Source organism: Lagenorhynchus albirostris, chromosome 16 (genome assembly GCF_949774975.1).
Source record: "Lagenorhynchus albirostris chromosome 16, mLagAlb1.1, whole genome shotgun sequence".
NCBI classification, from domain to species: Eukaryota; Metazoa; Chordata; class Mammalia; order Artiodactyla; family Delphinidae; genus Lagenorhynchus; species Lagenorhynchus albirostris.
In genome coordinates, this window is record NC_083110.1 from 50,765,653 (window position 1) to 50,793,153 (window position 27,501).

Consider the following 27,501-nt stretch of genomic DNA (forward strand, 5'->3'; position numbering starts at 1 on the left):
AAGTAATGCATTGACTTAACAGGATTTCTTTCCATGCAGGGAATTGAACTCAAAAAATTCACACAATGAAAGGCCTCATTTGGAGTTTTAGAGTTCTAAAGTGACGATTAGTACAATATTGATAAAAAGCTATCTTCTGAAAACTTCTAAAAACTTACTATAAATGATTGTGTTCTCAAAGTTATTTAATTATAGTGAAACAGTTTTTTTTCTTAGTTTAATAGCAATGTGTAGTTTTCTTAAGGAAAGTTGGTCTACATTTTCTGCCACACAGCAAAAACATTATTTATTAAATGAGACCTGGATTTGTTCTGTCAGAATACAAAATATTTAGTTATAAGAATTGTCCTATTTATCTTTCTTTACATTTGGAGAGCTTAGCAGACAGAATGACCCTGGTTCACCAGAGGTTATGATTAGAAAACCATTATATAAAGGATATTCAGATAACAAGAGACCAAATACAGCATCAATGAGGTCACTGAGCATCTTTGTTCAGAAATTAATGAGATTTTTAATAAACCAGAATGTGCTTCCTTACTATGATGACCTAATGAGTCACTTAATATGTGGGAAAATTTGAGGTTGAGCTTTGCCTGCACCTGCAGCATTAAAATGTTGCTGTGGATTGAGATTTCCGTGTTTGATGTTAATCAACCACCCAGTGTTTGCATTCAGCAAAGTATGAATGTTTAATTACCATAAAATGCAATCACTATTTCCTACAGACAATGAATGGCACATAGACCTCATTGAAGTTATCAAAAAGGGACCAGTGGTCAACTGGGTCAGTGATTTGAATTGTTTTACAGACTTAGAGAAGCAAGTAAAGTTCAAAAATCTGGATTAAATTTGAGAAGTTTGCCACAGAATCTGTTAAAAAGAACTGTCATAAGTAATTGAAGTTAACAAAAGCCCTTTTCAATCAAAAGTTCAAGTTCAAGCTGTAGAGTTAATTTGAATTTGCATTTCTTTGTTCTAAGTTTCTCATGAAGCATGATCTGATTACAAGGGTGAGCAGTTACATCAGGGCAGTTTTATGCGTATTTGTCTAACTAAGGTGAAATTATTTTTAAGGTGCAAGTTACTGATACCAACCGAAGATTTCAAGATGCTGGAAAGGAGGTGAGAAAATGATACATTTTTTTGAGTATTCAATATGTGGATGCAATTTAACTGTTCATTTTAAAATATGGACATTTCTTCTTTTTAAGGTGATAGTCCAAACAGAAGATATTATTCGATGTAGAATTCAGCAGAGGAATATTACAACTGTAATAGAAAAATTGCAGTTATGCCTTCCAGGTAAGTTAAACTTGTCTATAGTGTAACGTTCAGCTTGGTGAAATTGTAATTTAATGGTAGTGTATAGTCATTATTCATTATAGGTATTACAGATTACTTGGTGATTGTCCCCCCCCCCCCCCGCCAGAGCCCATGGTATTCTTTCTTATCTACTTTATTCCCTGAATTTTCATGGTTTTCCTTATTATAAGGCCCCTATTTGATGATCTGTCACATCAGTCTCCTAGAACAACCCCTACCTTTCCATTTCCTTTCTGCCTAGTTTGCCCTTTGTCCCTCCCCAACCCACCCCCTGCCTTTTTTCCCCTCAGAATACTTTCCCATGGAGAGAGTGTCTTTTGATTACATTTTCTTTCATTTTCCTAATTTGCCTAATTTTTTTACCTTTAGTTTTCCATTGTTTTCTTTTTGTCACTTAAGCAGGTTTGCCTTTGGTCACAATTTCATTTTGCTAATAAGAAAACATCCAAAAGTGCTAGATCTTTTCCCTTTTTCGGTCTTGCCTTTCCTCTTATATTTTGGGAAGACTGACTTTTTAGGTTTCTGAGTTTCTGGTGTCTCTGTTAGCGCTCACATATTCCTGGGACATCAAATAAATTCTGAAGAAACTAACCAGTACTTTCTTTACCTGGATATACCCTGTTCAAACAAAAGGAAACAGGTATATGACATCCTTTTTTAATATAGTAAGCTAAATCTCAGTGTCCCATTTTTAACTTATTTTTTTTTTTGGAAGGAACCTGAACCTCCATATCCAGGGCAATAGAATAAGGTGCTTTGTATAATATTTATATAATGTAAATTTAGCTTAGACTACAAATTACATAAACTGTTAGCATATTTTATTAGCTAAAAAAATTGTTTTCTGACTTGTGAGAATAAAGCTTTTCTTTTTTGTTTTAGAATCACTGAAATTCTGTTCATCTTAATTTCTAATGGACCAGGGATATGTGCACATTAACTTTGAGTAAATAAAATGTCTGCTTATTATGTTAGGTTTTAGGGTTGAGAAACCTATTTCCTTATAGTAATGCTTAATAATACTTCTTTGTCACCATCAGATACACTGAAATAGTCATGAACACACTCTAGGTTTGAATGCTTTGTCCCTGAATGGTAATAAGCCTAAAAAATTGGGTACTGATGGAATAAGAAAGAGTAAATTCAGCTTATTCAACCCTAGTGGGCTATTTGAAATAGAGAAATAAAGGGAAGTAGAAGCTAGATTTTTTTTTACTGCTACTGTCTTTGCTGTCAAGGCTGGACAGGAAATCTGAGTTCATGTCGACATTGTGTTCTTAACAGCCACATCCAGAACTACTACCTCCTTTCCTCCATCTATCCTTCTATCTAATTATACACTCATACCTACTTTTTTTGTTTGTTTGTTTGGTGTACGCGGGCCTCTCCCTGTTGTGGCCTCTCCCGTTGCGGAGCACAGGCTCCGGACGCGCAGGCTCAGCGGCCATGGCTCACCGGCCCAGCCGCTCCGCGGCATGTGGGATCTTCCCAGACCGGGGCACGAACCCGTGTCCCCTGCATCGTCAGGCGGACTCTCAACCGCTGCGCCACCAGGGAAGCCCCATACCTACTTTTTTGTGTCAGGCATTATGGTAGATATTGGAAATATAAAGTTGAAAATGATATAGTCCCGGCTCTGAAGGGTCCCACCATCTAATGTGAATAAAGACAAGAAAGCCATTACTGTACAACTGCCTAACTCCTCCTTAGGTTAAGAGGAGTATGAGAGGATATAAGAAGTCACAGGGTAAACAATGCATTTTCCTGGTGTATTAGTTAGTTAATTATTTTTGAGGAAAGCATTATTTTTATATGAAAACAATATGGAAATAATATAAGGTAGTTGTGAAATTTACACGAATTGTTGAGATAAAACAGGAGACTTCAAAGAAAGTTTATACTTGTAGTAGCAGTTTTTTAGGCTCTTTCCTAGGTCATGTGTTCACTGTAATGCTTTGATTGGAAAATGTGAGATATATTGCATTGCAATAAAGGGACTTTGATAGAGATATATATAGGGTCTGCAGAGTTAGGACTGGTTCATTATAGCCACCATTGCAGTTTTTATGGTTTTTCAGGCAGTTAAACAATATCTTTTGTGAACCTGAAGACCCCTAGGGAGTAGCCATAAGACTGTAAAAAATCTGGAAAAAAAAATGTGTCTCTCTCTCTCTTGTCTAGGAAAATGTGAGCTGACTTGATGATCTAACAGTAATTTACCTACTTTATACTTTGAAATTTTACTAAGGATGAATGGTAATCTACATTGTTGCATTAAAACCTTTTTGGTGGCAGTGTGTCTTCTTGCTGAAGCTTATAACAATTTTATTGAATAATTGTATTTCTGAGCCTTTGATGGAAATGATAAAACAAATATAGATACTTTGTTATGTTTATTTATGCCTTTATTATAATTTACTCTCCGCTGTAAACTTTTGAGTTTTTTCTTTCTCTGAGCGTTTGGTGTAAAATTTTGTTTAATGAGCTGTAACACAGTTGCATTATTTTATTTGGTATATTGAATCAAAATCAATTAATCTCACTGTTGCTCAACTTTCTCTCTCAAATAACTAAGATCCAAACTTCCACTTCCACTGCAGGAAGAGATAGTAGTAAGTTTCTGATTAGGATAATTGTTACTAGGTTGATGTCTCAGTTATAGTTGTCAGCATGTACAAGTGTTCCCAGTTCAATATAATGTATTAATTTATATAATATAATGTTCAATATATGTAGAAATTAAAATGTTTTAATTTAATTGAAGTATAAAATTTTATTTGAAAATATAAGCCTAAATCAAGGTATGGAGAAAATTACTGAATTTATATGTTCTTCCCTGCTTTATTTTCATCTCTCAAAAATTTTTTTTATTTTGAAAGCTAAAATAAGTTATATTTTTTAATGCAGTGCTGGAAATGTACAGTAAGCTGAAAGAACAGATGAGTGCAAAAAGGTGAGTTGTTTTCTTTCCTAATTATTTTTAATAAGAGTTTTTTTTCCTGTTACTGAGAGCATAGATAAAATTACTGTAAATTATAGTGAATCATCTGAAGTTTTGCTTTTCTGTGTTTAACTATTCTTTGTTAATGCAATTTGCCCATCAGGATCATTCAGTAAAGCAGTTCTTAGCCATTTATTTGTGGATCATTGTCCTTTGTAATTGATATCAGAGATTGATAATATTGATGAAGAACAAATAGGCAACTGAACAGGAATGAAAAAATATTGATTAACTTAACAACACGTTAACGTTGCGCACAATCAAAGGCTAAGTGTGTACTTTGTGAAAGCAAAGCGTGGGTAGTTACATTTTGACAATCTGGGCTAGTGTAGTTCATGTTCTCTTTTATAATACATATGTATACATGACAGATGAAAGATAAAGTGATTTAAAGTAGTTTATGAATTGCTGTAGGAGCATTAGATGTAATTATGTTTAAAATGTTTTAAAGATGAACCCTTTTAAATTACATAGAAAAATCAGAACGAGATGTGTTTGAAATAGGGAAATAATCATTTCTTCTTGTTTATTAATAACTGCTTAATTATCACATTGCAGTATATGCAGATCTATACTCAGATTTGTGTATGTCCTGCTTCATAGTGCTTTACATTGAATTTTATTGGTCTTTACCAATTGGTACTAATTAGTAGAATGATTTTGTTCCTAACTAATACATGAGCCATAATCTATTCTGAAGGCGTCTTTTATGTGTATATTATTAATTTATTGTATTTTATCTATCAAAGTTGTACATCCTCATATTTTAAGTACAATAATAGTTAATAGTTCTGTGTGTTTGTTGCAAAAAAAAAAAACAGACATCACCTTCCCTTTTTGCCATTCACCATTCCTCCTTCCTAGGGGCAAAAACCTTTACCTCTTTTAAGAAATTATTTTAGTATTTACATTTATGTCATTAAATAACTAACTTTTACTATTACTTCTCTATTTTTAAGCTTGGAGCATTATATATTTCTTCAGATATTTCATAATCTAATATTTATATCTAAATTTACCCAGTTGTCCCCAAAATGTCTTATATCTTCTTTTCCTTCCTGAAATATTGGTTAGTATGTATTTTTTTGTCCCTGTAATCTAGAATAGTCTTCCCACTTTTCTTTGTTTTTCATGAAAAACAAAGAAAAAGTTAGTTGTCTTGTACACCAGGGCATTTTGGATTTGTTTGATCATTCTCTCATGATTAGATGCAGATTACATGTTTTTGGCATGAGTACAACATAAGTGGTATTGTGTATGACATCAGAAGGTATATGCTATCAGATTATCTCTAGGTTATCCTAAATTTGATCATTTGTTTAAGGGGATGGCTATCAGATCTCTTAAGAAAAGGTATATTTTTCTCTTTGCAATTAATATGTAATCTGTGGGGGGTGATATTTTGAGTCCTGTTCCTTGACAGTCTTTCACCCAGTGGTTTTAGGATTTTTATTTTAGTCATGTATCACATTGGGGTTACAAAATGGTGATTTTTATACTTCTATCATTCCTTTAACATTTATTAGCTGACTTTTATGTAAAGAACTTTTCCTCTTTTTAGCTCTTTGTTTTTCTGATTATCACTATGGACTCACAGATTTTTAAAAAATAAATGAGTTATAATCTGTAATTCTCTTTATTCTTTTTGATGCACAAATTGTCCCCAGTTTAGCTAGGGGAGCCCCTTAAGCCAGTTCCTGTGTCCTCATTTGTCTTTGAGTGCAGCCGTCCTCCAAAGTACAGCTCCTTTTAGTGAGTAATGGTATTTAGAAACTAAGATCTGCATCTGCATGCTAGGTAGGCTTATTATATAACACACACACACACACCCTATCTTTCATGCCCTCCAGCTTCCACGTTTGCCATTGACAAGTTTGCAGTCATTCTGATTTCTCATCCATGGTTTGTGACCCACATTTTCTCTCTTTTAGCATCTTCTCTTTGTCATCTGTGGTCTGTAATTTCCTGGTGTGAGCTTTGATGTGGGTGGGTCTGTTTACTTCCATTGTGCTGGGTACTACGTGAACCTACTTTTGTTTTTAAGTGAGTTTATTTTTAAAACTTTTTTTTGGGCTTCCCTGGTGGCGCAGTGGTTGAGAGTCCGCCTGCCGATGCAGGGGACACGGGTTCGTGCCCCGGTCCGGGAAGATCCCACACGCCGCGGAGCGGCTGGGCACGTGAGCCATGGCCGCTGAGCCTGCGCGTCCAGAGCCTGTGCTCTGCAGTGGGAGAGGCCACAACAGGGAGAGGCCCGCGTACCGCAAAACAAAAAAAAAACAAAAAAAAAAACTTTTTTTTAGTTTTATAAATTTATTTATTTTTGGCTGCATTGGGTCTTCGTTGCTGTGCGCGGACTTTCTCTAGTTGCAGAGAGCGGGGGCTACTCTTTGTTGCAGTGCGCGGGCTTCTCATTGTGGTGGCTTCTCTTGTGGATCACGGGCTCTAGGCACACGGGCTTCAGCAGTTGTGGCATGTGGGCTCAGTAGTTGTGGCTCGTGGGCTCTACAGCGCAGGCTCAGTAGTCGTGGCACATGGGCTCAGTTACTCCCTGGCATGTGGGATCTTCCTGGATCAGGGATCGAACCCGTGTCCCCTGCATTGGCAGGCGGACTCTTAACCACTGCACCACCAGGGAAGTCCCTCTTTTTCTTCTTTAAAAAAATTATTTTTTGTCACACAGATATCAGATATCGGAGCTCCCACTGCAGGAGCTTCTTCCCAACCCCGGGCTCGCGAACCAAAATCCTGCAAGCCCCGTGGGGTGGCAAAAAAAAAAGAACAATAACAAAGTAAAAAATAAAATAAGACTAGGAAGCTAACAGATATGTTAGAAAGAATGTAAAAATAAAAATATAGATGAATCAACAACCGGAAGGTACATCAGTACCACAATAGTAAAAAAGAGGAGGGAAAAGGAAAAAAAAGGCGGGGGAGCGAGGCCTGGGATGTGGAGGGCGGGGCCTAAGCAAGGGCGATGGGTGGTGGGTGGGGCCAATGCTCTGGACCCACAGGTCTGGAAAAGGCCCTGGGGGCTGTGGGGGGTGGGGCTTAGGCTCAAGGAACAGAAGGTTACCAGGCGTGCCCCCCACCCCTGGTCTCAGAGGGCGGGGGACCTCACCTGGGAGCCCAGCAGGCTTCCTGGGCTCCAGTGGTCGGCGCAAACACCCTCCTCTCCTCTCCTGCTCCTCCGTCCTGGAGGGCCCCTCCCAGCTGCCTCTCCTATGCCCCCAGGACCGGCGTGGCCTGGATGGGGTTTTGGAGGTGGGGGGACAGGCTTGGGAGCTCAGCAGGCTCCCCGGGCCCAGTGGGCCAGGCGATCGCCCTCTGCCCCTTTCCCACTCCTTCCAGAGAGTCCCTCCCACCTGCCTCTCCTGATCTCCCTGTCCTCAGGGGCACCGATTCTGTCTGGCCTCCACTTCTCCTCCCCGCTCAGCCCCCCTACCTCCAACTGGTTCACTCCCATGTCCTTGGGCGTCACAGCCCGGCACCAGTGGCTGGCAGGCGCCCTAGTTGTGGGGAGATGCTAACTCCACGTCTTCCCACACCGCCATCTTCACCAATGCTTTTTTTGTGTGTGTGACCTCTCCCGCTGCGGAGCACAGGCTCCAGACGCGCAGACTCAACGGCCATGGCTCACGGGCCCAGCCGCCCCGCGGCATGTGGGATCCTCCCGGACCGGGGGACGAACCCGTGTCCCTTGCATCGGCAGGTGGACACTCAACCACTGCGCCACCAGGGAAGCCCTATTAATGGCTTTTTAAATGGTTTTTGTGACACAATATTATTTCTAATTGCCTTAAAGAGTGTAACATTTTCCAAAATATTTTTCTTAAAATATATTTTACTTTGATTTGATTTAAACCGGTGCCGTGTACTTTTTTGAAGGTAGGGGATGTGGATGGGAGAGATATCATGAAATCATATATCAAATAACTAAATATTCTGATTAAAAATTTTGGAACTATTATACATATATACATTTAAGGTATTGTGATGACTGTGATAATGCTTGTCATGTTATAGATTTCGATGAAATGAAGTAAAGAAGTTGTTTGTTAGTGAATTTTCATCCTGCAACTTTTTCATATGGTTTTTGTTTGTGCTTAGTAAATAGAAATAAATGTTAATTTTATTTATTTTATTTTTACTATAACAATATCCTTTTTGTTGGGAGTGTTGGACTGATTATTTGGACTTACTTGTAAAATAAATGTAATAAGAACTTTTTATAGAGTGTTCTTTTTAACTTCTCACAGGTATTATTCTGCTCTAAAAACTATGGAACAATTAGAGAATGTGTATTTTCCCCGAGTTAGTCAATACCGGTTTTGTCAGCTGATGATAGAAAATCTTCCTAAGCTCCGTGAAGATATTAAAGAAATCTCCATGTCTGATCTCAAAGACTTTTTGGAAAGCATTCGCAAACATTCTGACAAAATAGGTGAAACAGCAATGAAACAGGTGAGACTAAAAAGTAGAATTTTATTTATTTATTGAAGTGTAATTGATTTACAGTGTTGTGCCAATCTCTGCTGTACAGCAGAGTGACTCAGTTTTACACATACATTCTTAAAAAGGAGACTTTTAAGTTAATGTTAGTTAATAATCTAGGTTATAGAATATACCCAAAGTTTACTTTTCTTACTTACATAAAATACTTGTTTTTGTTTAGTTTTAGCCTTTTCTTAGCTTTCCTTATTCTTGTTTAGAATGGATTTCATCAGCATTTCTTCTTTTGTTTGCAGTTATTCCTTATTTAATTAAGTAAAGTTGATCTAACTTGATTCACCAACTGATCTCTCAGCAATCTTCCCCATGTATGTAGTATCACATTAACTTTTTTCAGCAAATTTGGTATAAAATTAGCTAAACAGAGGCAGCCACAGAGGCAAGTGGGAGCCCTTTTATGCTAAGGTTACAAATTGTTCTCTTTTTAAAGCAACTTGAAAATATTATCTTTGAATTAACTCCTACAGCTCAGTAACAAAAAGGCAGTTATAAAATTAATGTACCTACCTTTTGAGTCAGCAGTTACTCTCCTAGGTATTTACCAGTGAGAAATGAAAGCGCATCCTCACGATGCTCGATGCTCAGCAGCTTTGTTCACAACTAGCCAAAAACTGGAAACAAGCCAAATGGACATCAAAAGGAGAATGGATACACAAATTGTGCTATACTCATGCAATAGGATATTACTTAGCAATAAGAAGGAATGAATTTCTCCCAGACATTATGCTGAGCTACAGAAGCTGGACACAGAAAAGCACACACTTATATCTGTTTGCATGCAATTCTAAAGCAGGCAAAACTAATTTAAGATTAAAAAAAAAAAATCAACACAGTAGCTGCCTCTGGGTGGGGAGATTGCCTGGGAAGGGACACAAGGGAACTTTCTGGGGAGATGGAAGTGTTCTATACCGTGACAAAGTATATCCGCTTGTCAAAATTGTATAGTTAAGATCTGTATATTTTAATGTATGTAAGTCTTATCTGAAAAAAATTGTAAACAATGCATGGGGTGTTTGTGGAGTGAGTAGGTAAAGACATAGATGAAACAAGGATATATAAACATTAATTGTTGAAGATAGGTGATGTGAACTTGAGAGTTCATTATATTTATCTGTTTACTTTGTATTTGAAATTTTCAGTAATAAAAAGTTGTTTGTTTGTTTTTGCGGTACGCGGGCCTCTCACTGCTGTGGCCTCTCCCTCTGCGGAGCACAAACTCCAGATGTGCAGGCTCAGCGGCCATGGCTCACGGGCCCAGCCGCTCTGCGGCATGTGGGATCCTCCCGGACTGGGGCACGAACCCGCGTCCCCTGCACTGGCAGGTGGACTCCCAACTACCGCGCTACCAGGGAAGCCCAATAGAAAGTTTTAAAATTATTTAAATGAATTAAAACGTATAAGAGTTCGCTTTTAAAACCCCCCAATAATCACAATGTCATAGAAATAAAGCTGTGTTCACCATGCTTTCTAACTCCTGATTTTTTCTCAAGTATTACAGGCTACTTTAGAGAAGCTTTTATTTTCTTTTTTAAAAAATTTTAAATTAATTATTTATTTATTTGGTTGCGCCGGGTCTTAGTTGCGGTAGGTGGGCTCCTTAGCTGCGGCTACAGGGCTCCTTAGTTGCGGCAGGCGGGCTCCTTAGTTGCGGCAGGCGGGCTCCTTAGTTGTGGCATGCGAACTCTTAGTTGCGGCATGCATGTGGGATCTAGTTCCCTGACTAGGGATTGAACCTGGGCCCCCTGCATTGGGAGAGTGGAGTCTTATGCGCTGTGCCACCTGGGAAGTCCCTCTGTTTTCTTTTTTTTAAAATTGAAGTGTCGTTGGTTTACAGTGTTGTGTTTCTGGTTTACAGCGAAGTGATTTAGTTATACATACATATATTCTTTTTCGTGTTTTTTTTCCGTTATGGTTTATTACAGGATATTGAATACAGTTCCCTGTGCTAAACAGTAGGACCTTGTTGTTTATCTATGTTATATATAGTAGTTTGTATCTGCTAATTCCAAACTCCTAATTTATCTCTCCCCCACCCCCTTTCCCCTTTGGTAATTCTAAGTTTGTTTTCTGTGTTTATGAGTCTGTTTCTGTTTTGTAAATAAATTCATTTGTATCATATTTTATATTCCACTTATAAGTGATGTTGTATGGTATTTGACTCTTTCTTACTTTCTTCACTTAGTATGATAATCTCTAGGTCCATCCATGTTGCTGCAAATAGAATTAATTCATTCTTTTTATGGCTGAGTAGTATTCCATTATATATATACACCACATGTTCTTTATCCCTTCATCTGTTGATGTACATTTAGGTTGCTTCCATGTCTTTGCTATCATAAACAGTGCTGCTGTGAACATTGGGGTGCGTGTATCTTTTCGAATTAAGAGTTTTCTGTGGATATGGCCCAGGTATGGGATTGCTGGATGTTATGGCAACTCAATTTTTAGTTTTTTAAGGAACCTCCATACTTTTTTTTCCATAGTGGTTGTATCAATTTACATTCCCACCAACAGTGTAGGAGGGTTCCCTTTTCTCTACACCCTCTCCAGCATTTATCATTTGTAGACTTTTTAATGATGGCCATTCTGACTGGTGTGAGGTGATACCTCATTGTAGTTTTGATTTGCATTTCTCTAATAATTAGCAATGTTGAGCATCTTTTCATGTGCCTATTGGCCATCTGTATGTCTTCTTTGGAGAAATGTCTGTTTAGGTCTTCTGGCCATTTTTTGATTAGGTTGTCTGTTCATTTTTCTAATTAAAGAAATATGTCTGTATCAGATTATTGCCACAGCAGAGGAAATTAAAATTCAGTATATGAAGTTTCTTCCTATTTTAACTTTTAAAGGATTGCCTATAAATCAGATAATCTCCATTATATTTCTACTAATTGTTTCAGCTTTACACAGTATTATATTCTATGTTAATTTGCCTTGTTAATAGATTGTTTTACTTTGAGGATGCATTGAGTTTGAAAATTATCAGGATGAATTTACTTTAAAAAATGAAAACAATGTACAATAATGTAGGACTTGTGAGGATATACGATAATGTTTTTTAAAAGTCTCATTTTTAAAAAAATTTGTAGTTAAGTGTTTCTTACCTGTAGATGGACTATAGCAGATTTTCTTTTCTTTCTTTCTTTTCTTTTTTTTTACTTTTCTCATTGTTTTATTATTTTTTTTTATTGAAGTATAGTTGATGTACAATGTTATATAAGTTACAGGTTTACAATATAGTGATTCACAATTTTTAAAGGTTATACTTCATTTATAGTTACTTTAAAGTATTGGCTCTATTCCACATGTTGTGCAATATATCCTTGTAGCTTATTTTATACCTAATAGTTTGTACCTCTTAATCCCATACCCCTATATTGCCCCTCCCTCTTCCCTCTCCCCACTGGTAACCACTAGTTTGTTCTCTATATCTGTGAATCTGCTTCTTTTTTGTTATATTCATTAGTTTGTTGTATTTTTTAGATTCTATGTATAAGTGGTATCATACAGTATTTGTCTTTCTCTGATTTCTTTCACTTAGCATAATGCCCTCCAAGTCCATTCATGTTGCTGCAAATGGCAAAATTTCATTCTTTTTTATGGTTGAGTAGTATTGCATTGTGTGTGTGTGTGTGTGTGTGTGTGTGTGTGTGTGCATGCATCTATATCTCACATCTTCTTTATCCATTCATCTGTGTATTGGACACTTAGGTTACTTTCATATCTTGGGAATTGTAAATAATGCTGCTATGAACATTGGGGTTTATGTATCATTTCTGATTAGTGTTTTTGTTTTTGCTTTTGGATGTATACCCAGGAGTGGAATTGCTGGGTCATAGGGTAGCTCTATTTTTTAGTTTTTTGAGAAACCTCCATACTATTTTCCACAGCGGATGCATCAATTTACATTCCCATCAACAGTTTATGAGGGTTTCCTTTTCTCCATATAGCAGATTTGATTTTCAAATTATTTTGATAGTTATCTCTTGTTAAGATTAGTTAAATACTTGGTTGACAAAAATTCTTTTTGTTGTTTTTTGTCTTTTGGCCACGCTGAGTAGCTTGTGGGATCTTAGTTCCCTGACCAGGGATCAAACCCAGGCCCTGGTAGTGAGAGCACTGAGTATTAACCACTGGACCTCCAGGAAATTCCCCAAAATATCTTTATTTGCTGTAAATAAGAAGAAGCTACTAAGCAGAATTTAAACCACACTTTTTGCCTCTCTTTTCTATGAAAGCTAGGCCTGGGGCTATTTTCCCTACCATTGGGATGGGGGGAGTATGGTTAGTTGTGGGTGGTGTTATAGGAACAGAAATAGAAGAAATGTAGGCCAGCGAGTTAGAGTTTGAACATCACATTAGTAGCCTGGAAAAAATAAATATTAAGAAAGTGTAAGAGAGTAATATTTGAAGCCAAGTTCAGGAAAAGAATCCAGAGATTTTGAATCTAGATAATATGATTATTCCAGAGAACTATATAGGTTAAGAAAGCCCCGGTAGAACCAAAAGATTGGATATTAACTCACTGTTAAGGTAGAATAAAGTGTGGGATTTCATAGTTTTCCTCTGAAGAGATCATCCTTCTCTTCCACTGCTGACACTTCAACAATTCAAGATGCTCACAGGACTGCTGGTACAATTTATGCTAAAATGGGAGTCAGAGAAGCAATTGATTCTTCCCATAGCACCTTCCATCATTCTCAGGATCTTAAGTCTTCCTGAGTGATTGCCTCTGATCAGTGAATGTTCTTCCCCACTGGTGAGCTCTTCAACTTTATGTTCTTGCCTTCAGTATCTTGCCTTCTTGTTTTCAGTACTTTTTCTCCTACATCTGGACAAGGAATTATGTGTATGCCATGGGGATAAAAAACACAATCACATGGAAGATTTTTCAGTGTGAACAGTAGTTTAAAGTTCATGTTCCATTATACATTTTAATTAAGAGTTTCATTATTAAACTTATTCTCTCTGACCTGTTTTTTGTAGACTGGTTTTGGACTTTTTCTACCTAGGCAGTCCACCAAATCATGGGCTCTAGGACTTAAGGTTTATGAGAATTTCTTGCTGGGCAGGAATAGACTCTTCCTGGTTCACCACTATTTTTTTTTTGTATAAACAATCAAGCTCCCTACCTCTGCAACCAAAAGACAGATGTTTTATACAGAAACCTTTCCTAATCATCTGTCTATAGGGATTTTTTTCCTTACAATATTTCCTTTAGAAGGTGTCTCCCACAAAACTGAGAGGTTAGAGAGTTTTCTTCTGGTGGAAGAACTAGAGTCCTTAAGATCTGATAAGAAAATTTGTGCTTTGTTCAATTTTTGTTTCCCTTCTTGCACCCATTTAATATCTTGTGGTTTTTTTGAGCATTGGAAGCCTTCTGGAGTTTCTCATAAAGTGTCATCACTTTGTCAGAATCACAGTTTGGTTCTGGAATCTCCTTAGGTGACATAAATGGAAACCTTGTACTTTGCTAAGTAGCTCCCTCCCTTGGAGGTTCTCTATTTTGTGTTTAATTCTATGATCTCATGTCCCATTTATGGATTTGCTTGTTATATATTCACTCGAATGTCCTATAGGAACTTCAAACTTAGCATTTCTGAAAGTAGTCTCATTATCTTCTCACTAAATCTGTGTTTTCTGTATTTCCTATCTCAGATAGCAGTATCTCCTATTTTCACAAGCCAGAAACTGGGGAGTACTTTAGACTTTTCAGGAGTATTTATACTCTATGTAGTTTGTTACAAAGTCCTACTTAGTAACTATCTGTAGATTCTGTATCCTCTGCTGTACATACCCGGACTGTTGTTATATCAAATTAATTATTCTTCTTATCTCTAGTCTTTTCTCCTTTTGCTTATTATCCTAAAATTCAACTTTAACCACATCACTCACTCTTCAGTGATTCCCAGTTACTCTTTACCTAAGTTCAGATTCCTCAGCATGAAACAAAAGCGTCATCTCTGGATACTCCCTCTTCCTGTGTGCTACAGAAGTACACATCTCATAAACTTTTGACTACACTGGTTGTTTCCTCTACCTAGAATGCCTTCCATTCTTCTAAATTTTCCAGTCTGATGAATTACTGCTTTTCCCCCCCCCAAAAGCTGACTTAAGTATCACTTCATCTGTAAAATCTACCTTCCTCTGTCTCACTACTACTAGCAAGAGATGGTCTCTTCCTCCTCAGTGCATATGTCTGTTGTACTTTTCACACTACATTATAATTGCATATTTTGTGTTTTTAACTGGACAGTGAGTTTTTAAAGTGAGGGGATATATCCTATTTATTTTTACCTTCTTGAGATCTAGCACTGTGCCTAGCATGAGATGCACAAAAAGTTTTTTTTTTTGAAGGAATTTAGAGCTGAGCTTTAGCTTCTCTAGGGAGAATTTTTTAAAGTAAAAGGCAGACTTGCATTTGTAGTGGGTTTTTTTTCCTCATTCTAATGTGATAGATGAATCCACTATGAGTAGTGTGATGCTTAATTAGTCATTAAATACCTAAAGTTCATAGACTCAGTTAACATTTTCATATTATATCCCCTGGCACACATTTTATTAGTGTTCTTTAGGGGAAAATGGGACTAAATGGTCAAATAAGTTTTGGAAACCTGGGTTAAATAAAGTTAAGCATATTTCTTATGAATTGTAAATCCCCTGGAAGGGAGGTAAAGTATGTAATATTTATCTTACTTATTTGAGCATAGAACCCTTTTTTCAAGGAGTATCTATTGATAATGTATGAAATGTTAGTTTTGTACATAACACTGTTTGGAAGCAGTGTTCTAAATAAATAATTTTTTACTCTGAAAACCAAAAATCATAGACAAAATAAGTTTGGGCACAGAGGGAGAAGGGGAATTCTGATTTTTTTTTCAATGAGTAGGTTAATAATGGTAATGGAGGAGAAGGGATAATGATTTTCTTAAGCACAAGCCTCTGGAGCCAGCCTTAAGGTCTAGGTGAGGGCAGAGCTAGATTTCTGTGGTTTGCATTGTCTGATTACTTGGGATTAGAAAGGTCTGATTAGCAGTAGTGTATTCCTCAGAGAAAATTCACCCTAAAGAGGCAGTGGGTAAACTTTCTACATGCTAACAGAACAGAGTAGCTACAATCTGACCTATCACAACAGAGGGAATGTTCCACTAATATGCATTATGTAAGGAAATTAAAATCCTGGAATTAAGCCTATGTTTTTTTCAATCTCTGATAATGAAGTTCTGATAGTGAAGTATCACTAAAATGCGTAAAAAAAAATAAGGCTTCTCAACTTATTAATCTGTATAAATGTTCATTTTTGTCAATAATTAAGTCAGTTGTGGGATAACAACTTCTGCATTCCTAGTCTTCACAAGCTGTGGTCATTTTCTGTGGAAAATAAAATAAGCTTGCAACTTGATACCATAGTTCCTTCTGTGAGGTTAGTAGACATTTTTCTCTACAAATAATCCATTGGAGTTAAGGCAGCATATTTTATGTATGTTCCTGTATGTATCATATCTTTTAAATTTTTCTAGTGTTTTAAAATTAATGTATTTGGTTTTCCTCTTAAAAAACAACTAGTGGTAATTGTTTTGTAAAACCTTGACAGTGCTCCAAACCAAAGGTCATTAAAATAATTGAATCATTATTTGACCTGAATCACTCAAAGGAAGAGGAGTATACTCATTGGTAATTGATATAAAGCTTAACTCTAGGATGCAAAACAATGTCTAAATAATGGAACTATTAGACATAGACTTTAATATTAATTAATTAATATTGGCGTGGCCAGAAAGTTCATTCGGGTTTTTCCGTAAGATGTTATGGAAAAACCCAAACGAACTTTTTGACCAACCCAGTGTATTCAAGGAATTATAAGGCAAGATTGAGAATTTGGAGATCATTGGAAACCATAAATCATCTGGAGATTCTAAAACTGAAAATATATTAACAAATTCAGAACTCAACGTATAGGAGGCAGAACATATTAGACACAGCTGAAGAAAGAATTAATGAACCAGAAGATGGGTCAGAGGAAAATATCCAAATTGAAGCTCAGAAAGACAAAAGAATGGAAAGTACAGGAAAGAGTTTAGACATATGGGGTAAGGTGCAAAGGTTTAATGTATATGTAATTATAGTCCCAGAAGGAGAAAAGAGAGAGAATAGGGCATAAAAAATATGGACAGACCTTGAAGCCACAAAAGTGCTATGAATTCTAAGCAGAAGAAATACAAACCCATATTTAGGCATATAATAGTAAAATACTGAAAACTAACAAAGAAAAAAATTAAAACAGCCAGAGGAAAAAATGTATTATCTTCAAAAGGACAATAATAATATCAGTCAATAGCTGACTTCTCAGCAGAATCGGTGGAAGCCAAAACATAGTGAAAAGTATATCTGAAGTGCTGATAAGCCTTATGTGTCAACCTAGAATTCTGTACCTAGCTAAAATCTTTTAGAAATGAAGGTGAAATGAAGGTATTTTTCAGATAAATAAAAACCTAGAGAATTTTTTTAGCAGACCTGCACTAAAGGAAATATTAGTGTTTTCAGACATAAAATCATCCCAGTTAGAAGGCCAGAGATGCAGAAGTAAATAGAAAGGGCAACTATTTGGGATAAAACTACATATCTATTGGCTGTATGAAACAAGATCATCTTATAAGGTTTATGTATGTATAGAATTAACAGTGTGAAACAACAACCGTACTTAAGTTGGGAGGGGAATTGATATGAGTTTTAAAAACTGTTAAATTATGCTGCTTTCAGAAGACGTATCTTACATATAAACATATAGAGAGGTTGAAAGCAAAAGGATGGAAGAGTTGTATCATGAAAAGATTAACCAAGAGAAAGCTGATGTATGTACATTAATATTAAAGTAGGCTTTAAGACAAAAAGCTTAAGAAAGAGTAACATTTCATAGTGATAAAAGGTTCAGTTCATCAGGAAAATAAACAATTCTAAATTATTTCTATCTAATAACATAGTCTCAAAATATATAAAGGCAAAAATTGTCAGAATTAAAAGGAGAAATAGACATCTTGACAATCATAATAGATTTCAACACTCCTCTCAGTAACTACTAGAGCCAATAGATATAGTAAGGATTTAGTCCTTTAAAATAATGATTAGCAACCCTGACCTAATTGACACATGTAGCACTGTATCTCTTGATTTCAGAATATACATTTTTTTTTTTTTTCGGTACGCGGGCCTCTCACCGTTGTGGCCTCTCCCGTTGCGGAGCACAGGCTCCGGACGCGCAGGCTCAGCGGCCACGGCTCACGGACCCAGCCGCCCCGCAGCATGTGGGATCTTCCCGGACCGGGGCACGAACCCGTGTCCCCTGCATCGGCAGGCGGACTCTCAACCACTGCACCACCAGGGAAGCCCCAGAATATACATTTTTAAAGAACATTTATCAAAATTGATTATGTTTTGGTCCATAGAGGAAATGTCAGTACATTTCAAAGGATTGAAATAATACAGAACATATTATCTGGCCACATTGGAATTATTCCTGAAACTGGTAATAAATAGATAAGTAGAAAATCCCTATATATTTGGAAATTAAGAAATAAAATTCTAAATAACCCATGGGTCAAAGAAGAAACTCATTTGAAACCAGAAAATATTTTGAATTATAATGAAAATGTGATATATGAAAAACTGGTAGGATATGATAAAAATCAAGTTTAAGGGAAATTTGTAGGCTTAAATTTATAAATTAGGAAAGAAAGGCAGAAATCAATGATCCTAAGTATCCATTTCAAGAAGTTAGAGAAACAGTAGCAAGTTAAACTCAATGAAAGTAGAAGTATTGATGTGACACAAAAAGCACAGGCAACATAAACAAAAATAAGTGGAATTGCATCTAACTCAAAAGCTTCTGCATAGCAAAGGAAACAGAGTGAAAAGACAACCTACGGAATGGAAGAAAATACTTGCAAACTGTATATCTGATTAGGGGTTAGTCTCCAAAATATGTAAGGAAATCATACAACTTAATAGCAAAAAACAAAACAAAACAAAACTAATCACCTGATTAAAAAGTGAGCTAGGGATTTGAAAAGACATTTCTCCAAAGGAGACATAAAAGTGGCCAACAGATATATGAAAAGATGCTAAACTTTATTAACCATTAGGGAAATGCAAGTCAAAATCACAATGGGATGTCACTTTACACCTCTCGAGATGGCTATTATCAAAAAAACAAAAGATAGCAAGTGTTGGTAAGGATGTAGAGAAATTAGAACTCTTGCAAAATGTTGGCGGGAATGCATAATGGTGTAGCTGCTATGGAAAACAGTATGGAGGTTCCTCAAAAAGTTAACAATGGGGACTTCCCTGGTGGCGCAGTGGTTAAGAATCTGCCTGCCAATGCAGGGGACATGGGTTTGAGCCCTGGTCTGGTAAGATCCCACATGCCACAAAGCAACTAAGCCCGTGTGCCACAACTGCTAAGCCTGCGCTCTAGAGCTCACGAACCACAACTACTGAGCCTGCATGCCACAACTACTGAAGCCCACGTGCCTAGAGCCTGCGCTCCGCAACAAGAGAGGCCACCACAATGAGAAGCCCAAGCACCGCATCCAGGAGCACTGCTTGCCACAACTAGAGCAAGTCCATGCGCAGCAATGAAGACCCAACACAGCCAAAAAAAATTTAAAATAAATCAACTAATTAAAAAAAAAAGTTAACAATGGAGCTATCATATGTTCTACTATGGGTATTTATCCAAAAAACCTGAAATCGGGGTCTTGACGAATATTAGCACTCCCATGCTCTTTGCAGCATTATTCACAATATCTAAGATGTGGAAACAATGTAAACGTCCATTGACAAATGAATGGATTAAGAAAATGTGGTATGTACCTGTAATGGAATACTATCCAGTCTTTAAAAAGGAAATTATCAGCTATCTTAGTCAAATTCATAGAATCAAAAAATGGGATGGTGGTTACCAGGGGGAAATGAGGAGTTACTAATCAACAGACATAAAGTTTCAGTATAGATGAACAAACTCTAGGGAATTCCTTGGCAGTCCAGTGGTTAGTGATACCTACCAGGGTTCTTGGCCTTCCCTAATCAGTAGAAATTGACTAGAGGCCAGACAAGAAATTCAGCCAAGGCTTTACTGGGGCCCCTGCTGCAGCAGGGGGGGAGTGAGAACAGACAACAGGTTCCCTTGCTTGCTTACTCCCTGAGGAGGGGCGAGCTTGTTCCTTATATGGGGTGAGGGTAGGGGTGTGTCCATGGGTCAGGCCGGAGGGGTGACTTAGGTGTTTTGCCCACCCTTTAGGTGGCCTCATGTGTAGAGTGCATGCGCAGTACCCTGCTTTTGCTCTGGGCTCTTAAAAAGTGGCAGTGGGGTTTTTTGGTCCCTTTGTATCTTTTGTCCGTAGTTTGCCCCAACTGTGCATGCATGCAGTTATTTTTAGTCCCTTATAGTTTCTTTGTATTTTGTTGCTGGAGGAGAGGTTCGTCCAGGTGCAAGTTTTGCAGCATTGAAGCAAAGGGTCCCAGGTCCTAGGCCTGTCTCAGTTAGAACTCTGAGCTTTCACTGCCGTGGGCCCAGTTCTGTCCCTGGTCGGGGAACTAAGATCACACAAGCTGCACAGTGCGGCCAAAAAAAAAAAAAAATGATGAACAAACTCTAGAGGTCTTCTATAAATATCAGTATTATACCTATCAACAATAATGTATTAAATTATTGATATACATATTAATAATGTAATATGTATGTACACTTAAAAATTTGAGGGTAGATCTCATGTTAGTGCTTACCACAATAAAATAAAATTGAAAAAAAGAAACTGGAAGGAGATAATCAAGAGTAGAAATCAATATAATAGAAAACAAAATACAAAAGGGAGTATCAGCAAAGACAAAAGTTGGTTCTTAGTCTTTTCAGATAAAATTGATAACCTCTGCAAGACTGTTGAAAAAAGGAGGGTGCAAATCATGAACAAAAATGGGACATCATTCCAGATCCTGTACCTACAGACATTAAAAATATGAGAAAATATGAATAACTTCTTGAACCAATTTTGACTACAATAATTTTTCAAATAAACTTAATTTTTCTTTTTCCCAAATAGGCACAGCAGCAGAAACTCTTCAGTGTTATTCTGCAGAAGCAAAATAATGTAAAATTTGGGAAGACTATATATATAAATGATAGAATTCCAGAAGAAAGGAATGAAATTGTATTGAAACCTGTATTTGAGGAAGAGGATGAGAATGAAGAGGAGGTGATGGGAATTTGTTTCTTTCTCTTTCTTTCTTTGTATCTTTTTTTGTTTCTATCTTTGTTTCTTCCTTCCTTCCTTTCTTTTCTTCCTTTTTTCCTTTCTTTCCTTCCTCCCTCCCTCATCTATTATTGGATGTCTTTTTTCTCTTGAGTTGTAATGTTGTCTGTGTGACACTCAGTCTTGCCATGTGGAAACTGAATTTACGTAGATCAGTTTGTAATGAGCTATTAGGGCAAAGGAGTCGTCTGAAATGTTAGACTGAATAATTGACAGATAAACAAGATATATTGTAGATTATATTTGTAAGCTGCAGATAGTTGAACCTAGGTTTTCTGCCATAATTAGCAGTAAAAGTGTAAATTTAATGCTATTTTTGTAGTGATCACTGATAATTTAATTACCTGTGGCAGACATTTAATTGCATGATGGCTTAACCTTGCCATTTAGACTAATTCTGGATAGCCTACCTTTTTTTCCTTCGGCTGGTGCTGAGATACTACAAAATAATTTTAATATGATTAAAGTTAAGTTTTCAATTTCTTAAAAAAGTTTTATTAAGTCTAGAAACCTTGAAATTGTCCTAAATATTTGCTTTCTTTTATCCTCTTCATTCAAATTCATTCCTAGTCCTAGTGCTTCTTTTGTTCCCTCCACGAAGTCTTCTGTTGAGCCTACTTTTTATCTTTTCCGTTGAATTCCTTTTGAATTTAGTTAATACCATAAGGAGTCTAGTATTCCCAATTGTTTATAAGTTTTGCCTTGTCAGTGAGAGTTTAAATTCTTTTTCTAAGGACACTGTTGAGGTGTAGTAATATCTTTTAATTGATTGATTAAAAAGGAACCATATAAATATGTGTCCATGGCGTCTCTGTGTTTGGGGGAACCACTGAGTGTTCAGTATGTACATTTGCACTATATGCCTGAGGATGCGTGAGTCTGTATGTATTTGTGAGTGTGTGTGTGTATATATATGTGTGTGTACGTATATGTATGTTAATATGTATATATGTATGTATATACATTTATGTTTGCATATATAGTAGATGTCTGATATACAGATAAATAAACAGCCTTAAATAGTTTAATGTCTTTCTAATGTGGAATTAATGTGGCCTGATTAGTCCCTTGAAATGAAATAAATGTTTCTGAAATCTACTTTTTTGCTCTTTCTTAATCAATATTCAGAGAATCTCTGTAAGTCTTTTCTCCCTTGAGATTCAGAATGGTAAAAATGGACCATCTAGTCTTCGTGTCTCAATTTTCCGTAGTCTGTTTTGTATATCTTTAATTGCTGGGAACATTGCCATCAGGCCCGACACCCAAATCCATACTCTAAGAGAAACTTGGTTGTTTCCCTGTTCTTTCCGATCTATTTAATTATTACTACATTTTGTTTCTATCATTTTCCCAAATAAGTAACTCTATAATAAAAATAATTTAAGTTCACTCAGAGGATTCATGAGAATAGAAATGTGTTCCTTTAAAAAGAGTTTATTTCTCAAGTTTGGGGAACTTTATATTACTGTTTCTTTAATTGTAAGATGTACTTTAAAAAATATTATTAACATCTCAGAATCGGGAAAAATCTTAAAATTGATGATACTACAGTTTCAAGTGGTAGTGTTTTTTTTCCTTCGTTAGTGTTCCATAAAATAATAATGATGATTTCTTCAATTTGATGAAATAATTATAAGTCGTGCATAAGAGAAGGAACTTCATCTATAGGTAAATCATACATTTGTGCACCATCTTTACCAGAAGCAATAATGATGTATCTAGTTATCCATAGCAATTTTCTGGCAATCTATCAAGCATGATAAAGATATACAGTCTCTCCCCTTTATTACCTTATAATCTAAAATAGTCAACAATGATGATAAATATATGCAGAATGAATTACTAAACAAATGCCAAAACAAAATAGGCATTGTGGTTATAGTGTGTGCTTTTTATAGTTGATAAATGTTATAGTACGAAGTCCATGAATCTCCTTGTCTAACTTTATATTATTCAACAGTAGACTAGTAGTTTGACCTATAATTTTTTTTTTTTGACCTATAATTTTTAAAAAATGGTTTTATTTTTCAGGTTTTAACTGTTCAGGATCTTGTTGATTTTTCCCCTGTTTACCGATGTTTGCACATTTATTCTGTTCTGGTAAGTATCTTTTGTATATGTGCATGGGTATATATATATATATATATATATATATGTATGTCTGTGTGTGTATACATATGTGTATATACACATTTGTGTGTGTATATTTGTATTATTAAAAAGACAGGTATTCATTTTAGGCCTGCTTTTCTAAAGGCTGACCACAAGCTCATTGAGCTCTAAACCTTCATGCAATATTTTTTTGTGAAATATCCACTGTGTGTAAGGCAGTTACTTTTTTCTTTAACTTAATCATGGTACACTTTCAAGTATACTTTTCATGTATGTTAAAAGAACCTTACATTTCTCCCTTCTTGCCTTTGTACTGTAGTATCACAGTTACTTTTAAGTATGTTACTTCTACATTTGTTTACCCCACACTACATTGTTTTTAGTTTTGGTTAAACAATTATCTTTTTAAAAAACATAATCGCACTATTCTGATATAATTCATATGCCCAAAATTTTACCCTTTTAAAGTATACAGTTCAGTGGTTTTAGTATAATTCACAAGGATGTGCAACCATTACAACTAATTCCAGCACATTTTATTACTACAAAAAGAAACCTCTTACCTGTTAGCAGTCACTCCTTATTCTCCCCTCCCCCCAGTCCCTGACAACCATTAATTTACTTTCTGTCTCTATGGATTTGCCTATTCTGGTATTTCATATAAATGGAATCATACTATATATGGCCTTTTGTGTCCAACTTCTTTCATATAGGTAGAAGTTTAAGTTATTGATTGAGATCTGTCTTCTTTTTTATTGATTTTATTTTTGGCAGTGTTGGATCTTTGTTGCTGCTCACGGGCTTTCTCTAGTTGTGACAAGTGGGGGCTACTTTTTGTTGTGGTGTGTGGGCTTCTCATTGCGGTGGCTTCTCTTGTTGTGGAGCACGGGCTCTAGGTGTGTGGGCTTTGGTATTTGTGGCACGCAGGCTCAGTATTTGCAGCACACGGGCTTAGTTGCTCTGTGGCATGTGGGATCTTCCTGGATCAGAGATTTAACCCATGTCCCCTGCATTAGCAGGTGAAGTCTTTTTTTTTTTTTTAATTTTATTTATTTATTTATTTTTGGCTGCATTGGGTCTTCATTGCTGCACGCGGGCTTTCTCTAGTTGCGGCGAGCGGGGGCTACTGTTCGTTGCGGTGTGCGGGCTTCTTATTGCAGTGGCTTCTCTTGTTGCAGAGCAGGGGCTCTAGGTGCACGGGCTCAGTAGTTGTGGCTCACGGGCTCTAGAGTGCAGGCTCAGTTGTGGCACATGGGCTTAGTTGCTCCGCGCCATGTGGGATCTTCCCGGATCAGGGCTCGAACCCGTGTCCCCTGCATTGGCAAGCAGAGTCTTAATCACTGAGCCACCAGGGAAGTCCTGGCAGTTATATTCTTAACCACTATGCCACCAGGCAAGTCCCTTTCTTTTTTTTTTTTTTGCGGTACGCGGGCCTCTCACTGTTATGGCCTCTGCTCCGGACACGCAGGCTCAGCGGCCATAGCTCACGGGCCCAGCTGCTCCACAGCATGTGGGGGTCTTCCCGGACCGGGGCACGAACCTGTGTCCCCTGCATCGGCAGGTGGACTCCCAACCACTGGGCCACCAGGGAAGCCCCCTTTCTTCTTTTTTAATACAGACATTTAAAGCTATAAATTTCCTTCTAACCACTGCTTTAGCTGCATTCCATGAGTTTTGGTGTGTTGTGTTTTTGTTTCCATTTATCTCAAAGTATTTTCTAATTTCCTGTGATTTCTTCTTTAACCCATTAGTTGTTTAGAAATGTGTTTAATCTCCATGTTTGTGAATTTCTGTTCACAAACAAAAGTTCTTCTGTCATTGATTCCTAATTTAATCCCACTGTAGTCACAGATCATACTTTGTATGATTCCAGTCCTTTTAAATTTATTGAGGCTTGTTTTATGGCATAACATGCTTTATCCTGGAGAATGTTTCATGTATACTTGAGAATAATGTGTATCTGGCTGTTGTTGGGTGGTGTTTTCTATAGCCATCAGTTAGGTTTAGTTGATTATAGTGTTCACATCTTCTTTATCCTTGTTGATCTTTTGCTTGTTTTGTCTGTTATTAAAAATGGCATTATTGAAGCCTCCAGCTATAACTGTTGAATTGTCTGTTCTTCCTTAGTTCTGCCACTTTTTGCTTCATATATTTTTGAGGCTTTGTTGTTACGTGTGTATATGTTTATAATTGTTATGTCTCTGTAGTAAGACCTTTTTTCACTATAAAATGTGTTTCTTTGTAATATTTTTTGTCTTAAATTTTATTTTGGCTGATATTAGTATAGGCACTCAGGCTCTTTTGGTTACTCTTGGCATGGTATATTTTTTTATTATGTTATTTTTGACCTTTTTGTGTCTTTGAATCTAAAGTGTGTCTCTTGTAGGATAGCATATAGATGGATCTGTTTTCTTTTCAGTTCAGTCTGCTGATCTCTTCCTTTTGATTGGATTGTTTAGTTCATTTATATTTAATGTAATTGCTGATAAGGTAGGATTTACATCTACCGGTTGTTTTAATATGTCTGATGTCTTTTTTTGTTCCTCTCTTTCTCCATTATTGCCTTCTTTTGCATCAAATAGATATTTTCTCATGTACCATTTTAATTCCCTTGTCATTTATTTATATGCACACACACACACATTTATATATTTAGTATTTTCTTAGTGTTTGCCCTGGGAATTACAACTAACATCTTTATCTTAAAACAGTATAATTAGTTCTCATTAATCCCTCTCCTTTGTGTTATTTTTCTCATACTAATTATATATTTACACATTAGCCATTGACACAGTTTTATAATTCTTTATGCAGTTGTTTTTTTAAATTAGAAAAAAAAAGAGTTACAAACAAAAATACACATATACTGTCTTTATATTTTCCTCTGTATTTACTTTTACTGGTACTTTTTATTTCTTCATGTGAATTAGAGTTACTGTCTAGTGTCCTTGCGTTTCTGCCTGAAGTACTCCTGTTAGTGTTTCTTTTAGGGAAGGTTCTGGTAGTGTCAAATTCTCTCAATTTTGTTTATCTGGGAGTGTCTTAATTTCTCTTTTGCTTTTTTTTTTTTTTTTTGGCCACACTGTGCAGCTTGTGGGATCTTAGTTCCCCAACCAGCGATTGAACCTGGGCCCTCGGCAGTGAAAGCACAGAGTCCTAACCACTAGACCACCAGGGAATTCCCTCTCCTTTGCTTTTTAAGAGTAGTTTTGTTGGATATAGAATTCTTGGTTTTTCTTTCAGCGCTTTGAATATGTCATCCCACTGCCTTCTTAAGCCATTTACTTTTAAGGAGTTTTGAGGTTTGGATCATTTATGTAATTGAAAAAAGAATGGTAATTATGTTAATTAGAGCAAATAGAACTATCTTTATTTGTTAACTTTTTTCTTTTAGTCCTCTATTAAAAGACAGGACTAGTTCTGCACTTCCTAGCTGAGATGAAAGTGATCTAACAGCACAATATCAATGTAAACTTGCTGTTTTACAGATAAGTAAGTGACGTTTCAAGTGTGTTGAACTTCATTGAATAGACCTTTAAAAAGAGTTTCTCTTTTTAAAGCTATAATAAATCATAGTGTAGTATCAAAACAATAATACTTTTAGTCTAGTCTCTGATAAAATATTTCTTCCAGTGTGTGTGAGTATAAACTACCTTAACTTCATAGATTCTTTTCAATGTGAGGTGGTAGTATATACATTTAACTGCATTCATACCTGAGGCAAACAGAGGGTAGGTTCCATCACGATTACACTGCTATCTGTAGTAACATTGAAAACTAGGCTTCCTTTTGTCTAATCACATGAAGTTGTTTTTTTGTTTTGTTTTGTTTGTTTTTATAAATTTATTTTATTTATTTATTTTTGGCTGCGTTGGGTCTTCGCTGCTGTGTGTGGGCTTTCTCTAGTTGTGGCAAGCAGGGGCTACTCTTTGTTGCAGTGCACGGGCTTCTCATTGTGGTGGCTTCTCTTGTTGCGGAGCACAGGCTCTAGGCACACGGGCTTCAGTAGTTGTGGCGCATGGGCTTAGTTGCTCCGCAGCATGTGGGATCTTCCCGGACAAGGGCTCGAACCTGTTTCCCCTGCATTGGCAGGTGAATTCTTAACCACTGCGCCACCAGGGAAGCCCCACATGAAGTTTTATTCTTTCACAACTCCTTTCAAATTGGATGTTCTCCTATAAGTTTTTGAGTTTGGTGTAGAGGAATGATTTTTTGCTTTGATAGTGCACAATTTTTCTGTCTTTTATG

At 36.6% G+C, this 27,501-nt stretch overlaps 1 protein-coding gene across 5 annotated transcripts in view; it reads left to right on the forward strand.

The window, feature by feature from the left end:
* EXOC6 (exocyst complex component 6) overlaps positions 1-27,501 on the forward strand; it is a 205,402-nt gene that overhangs the window by 45,583 nt on the left and 132,318 nt on the right. For all 5 annotated transcript variants that reach the window (XM_060126179.1, XM_060126181.1, XM_060126180.1 and 2 more), the window contains exons 3-8: positions 1,078-1,125; positions 1,215-1,305; positions 4,234-4,279; positions 8,584-8,788; positions 20,932-21,084; positions 23,173-23,241. In XM_060126179.1, the coding sequence (XP_059982162.1) occupies positions 1,078-1,125; positions 1,215-1,305; positions 4,234-4,279; positions 8,584-8,788; positions 20,932-21,084; positions 23,173-23,241 (612 nt within the window). The remainder of the gene's footprint in view (positions 1-1,077; positions 1,126-1,214; positions 1,306-4,233; positions 4,280-8,583; positions 8,789-20,931; positions 21,085-23,172; positions 23,242-27,501) is intronic.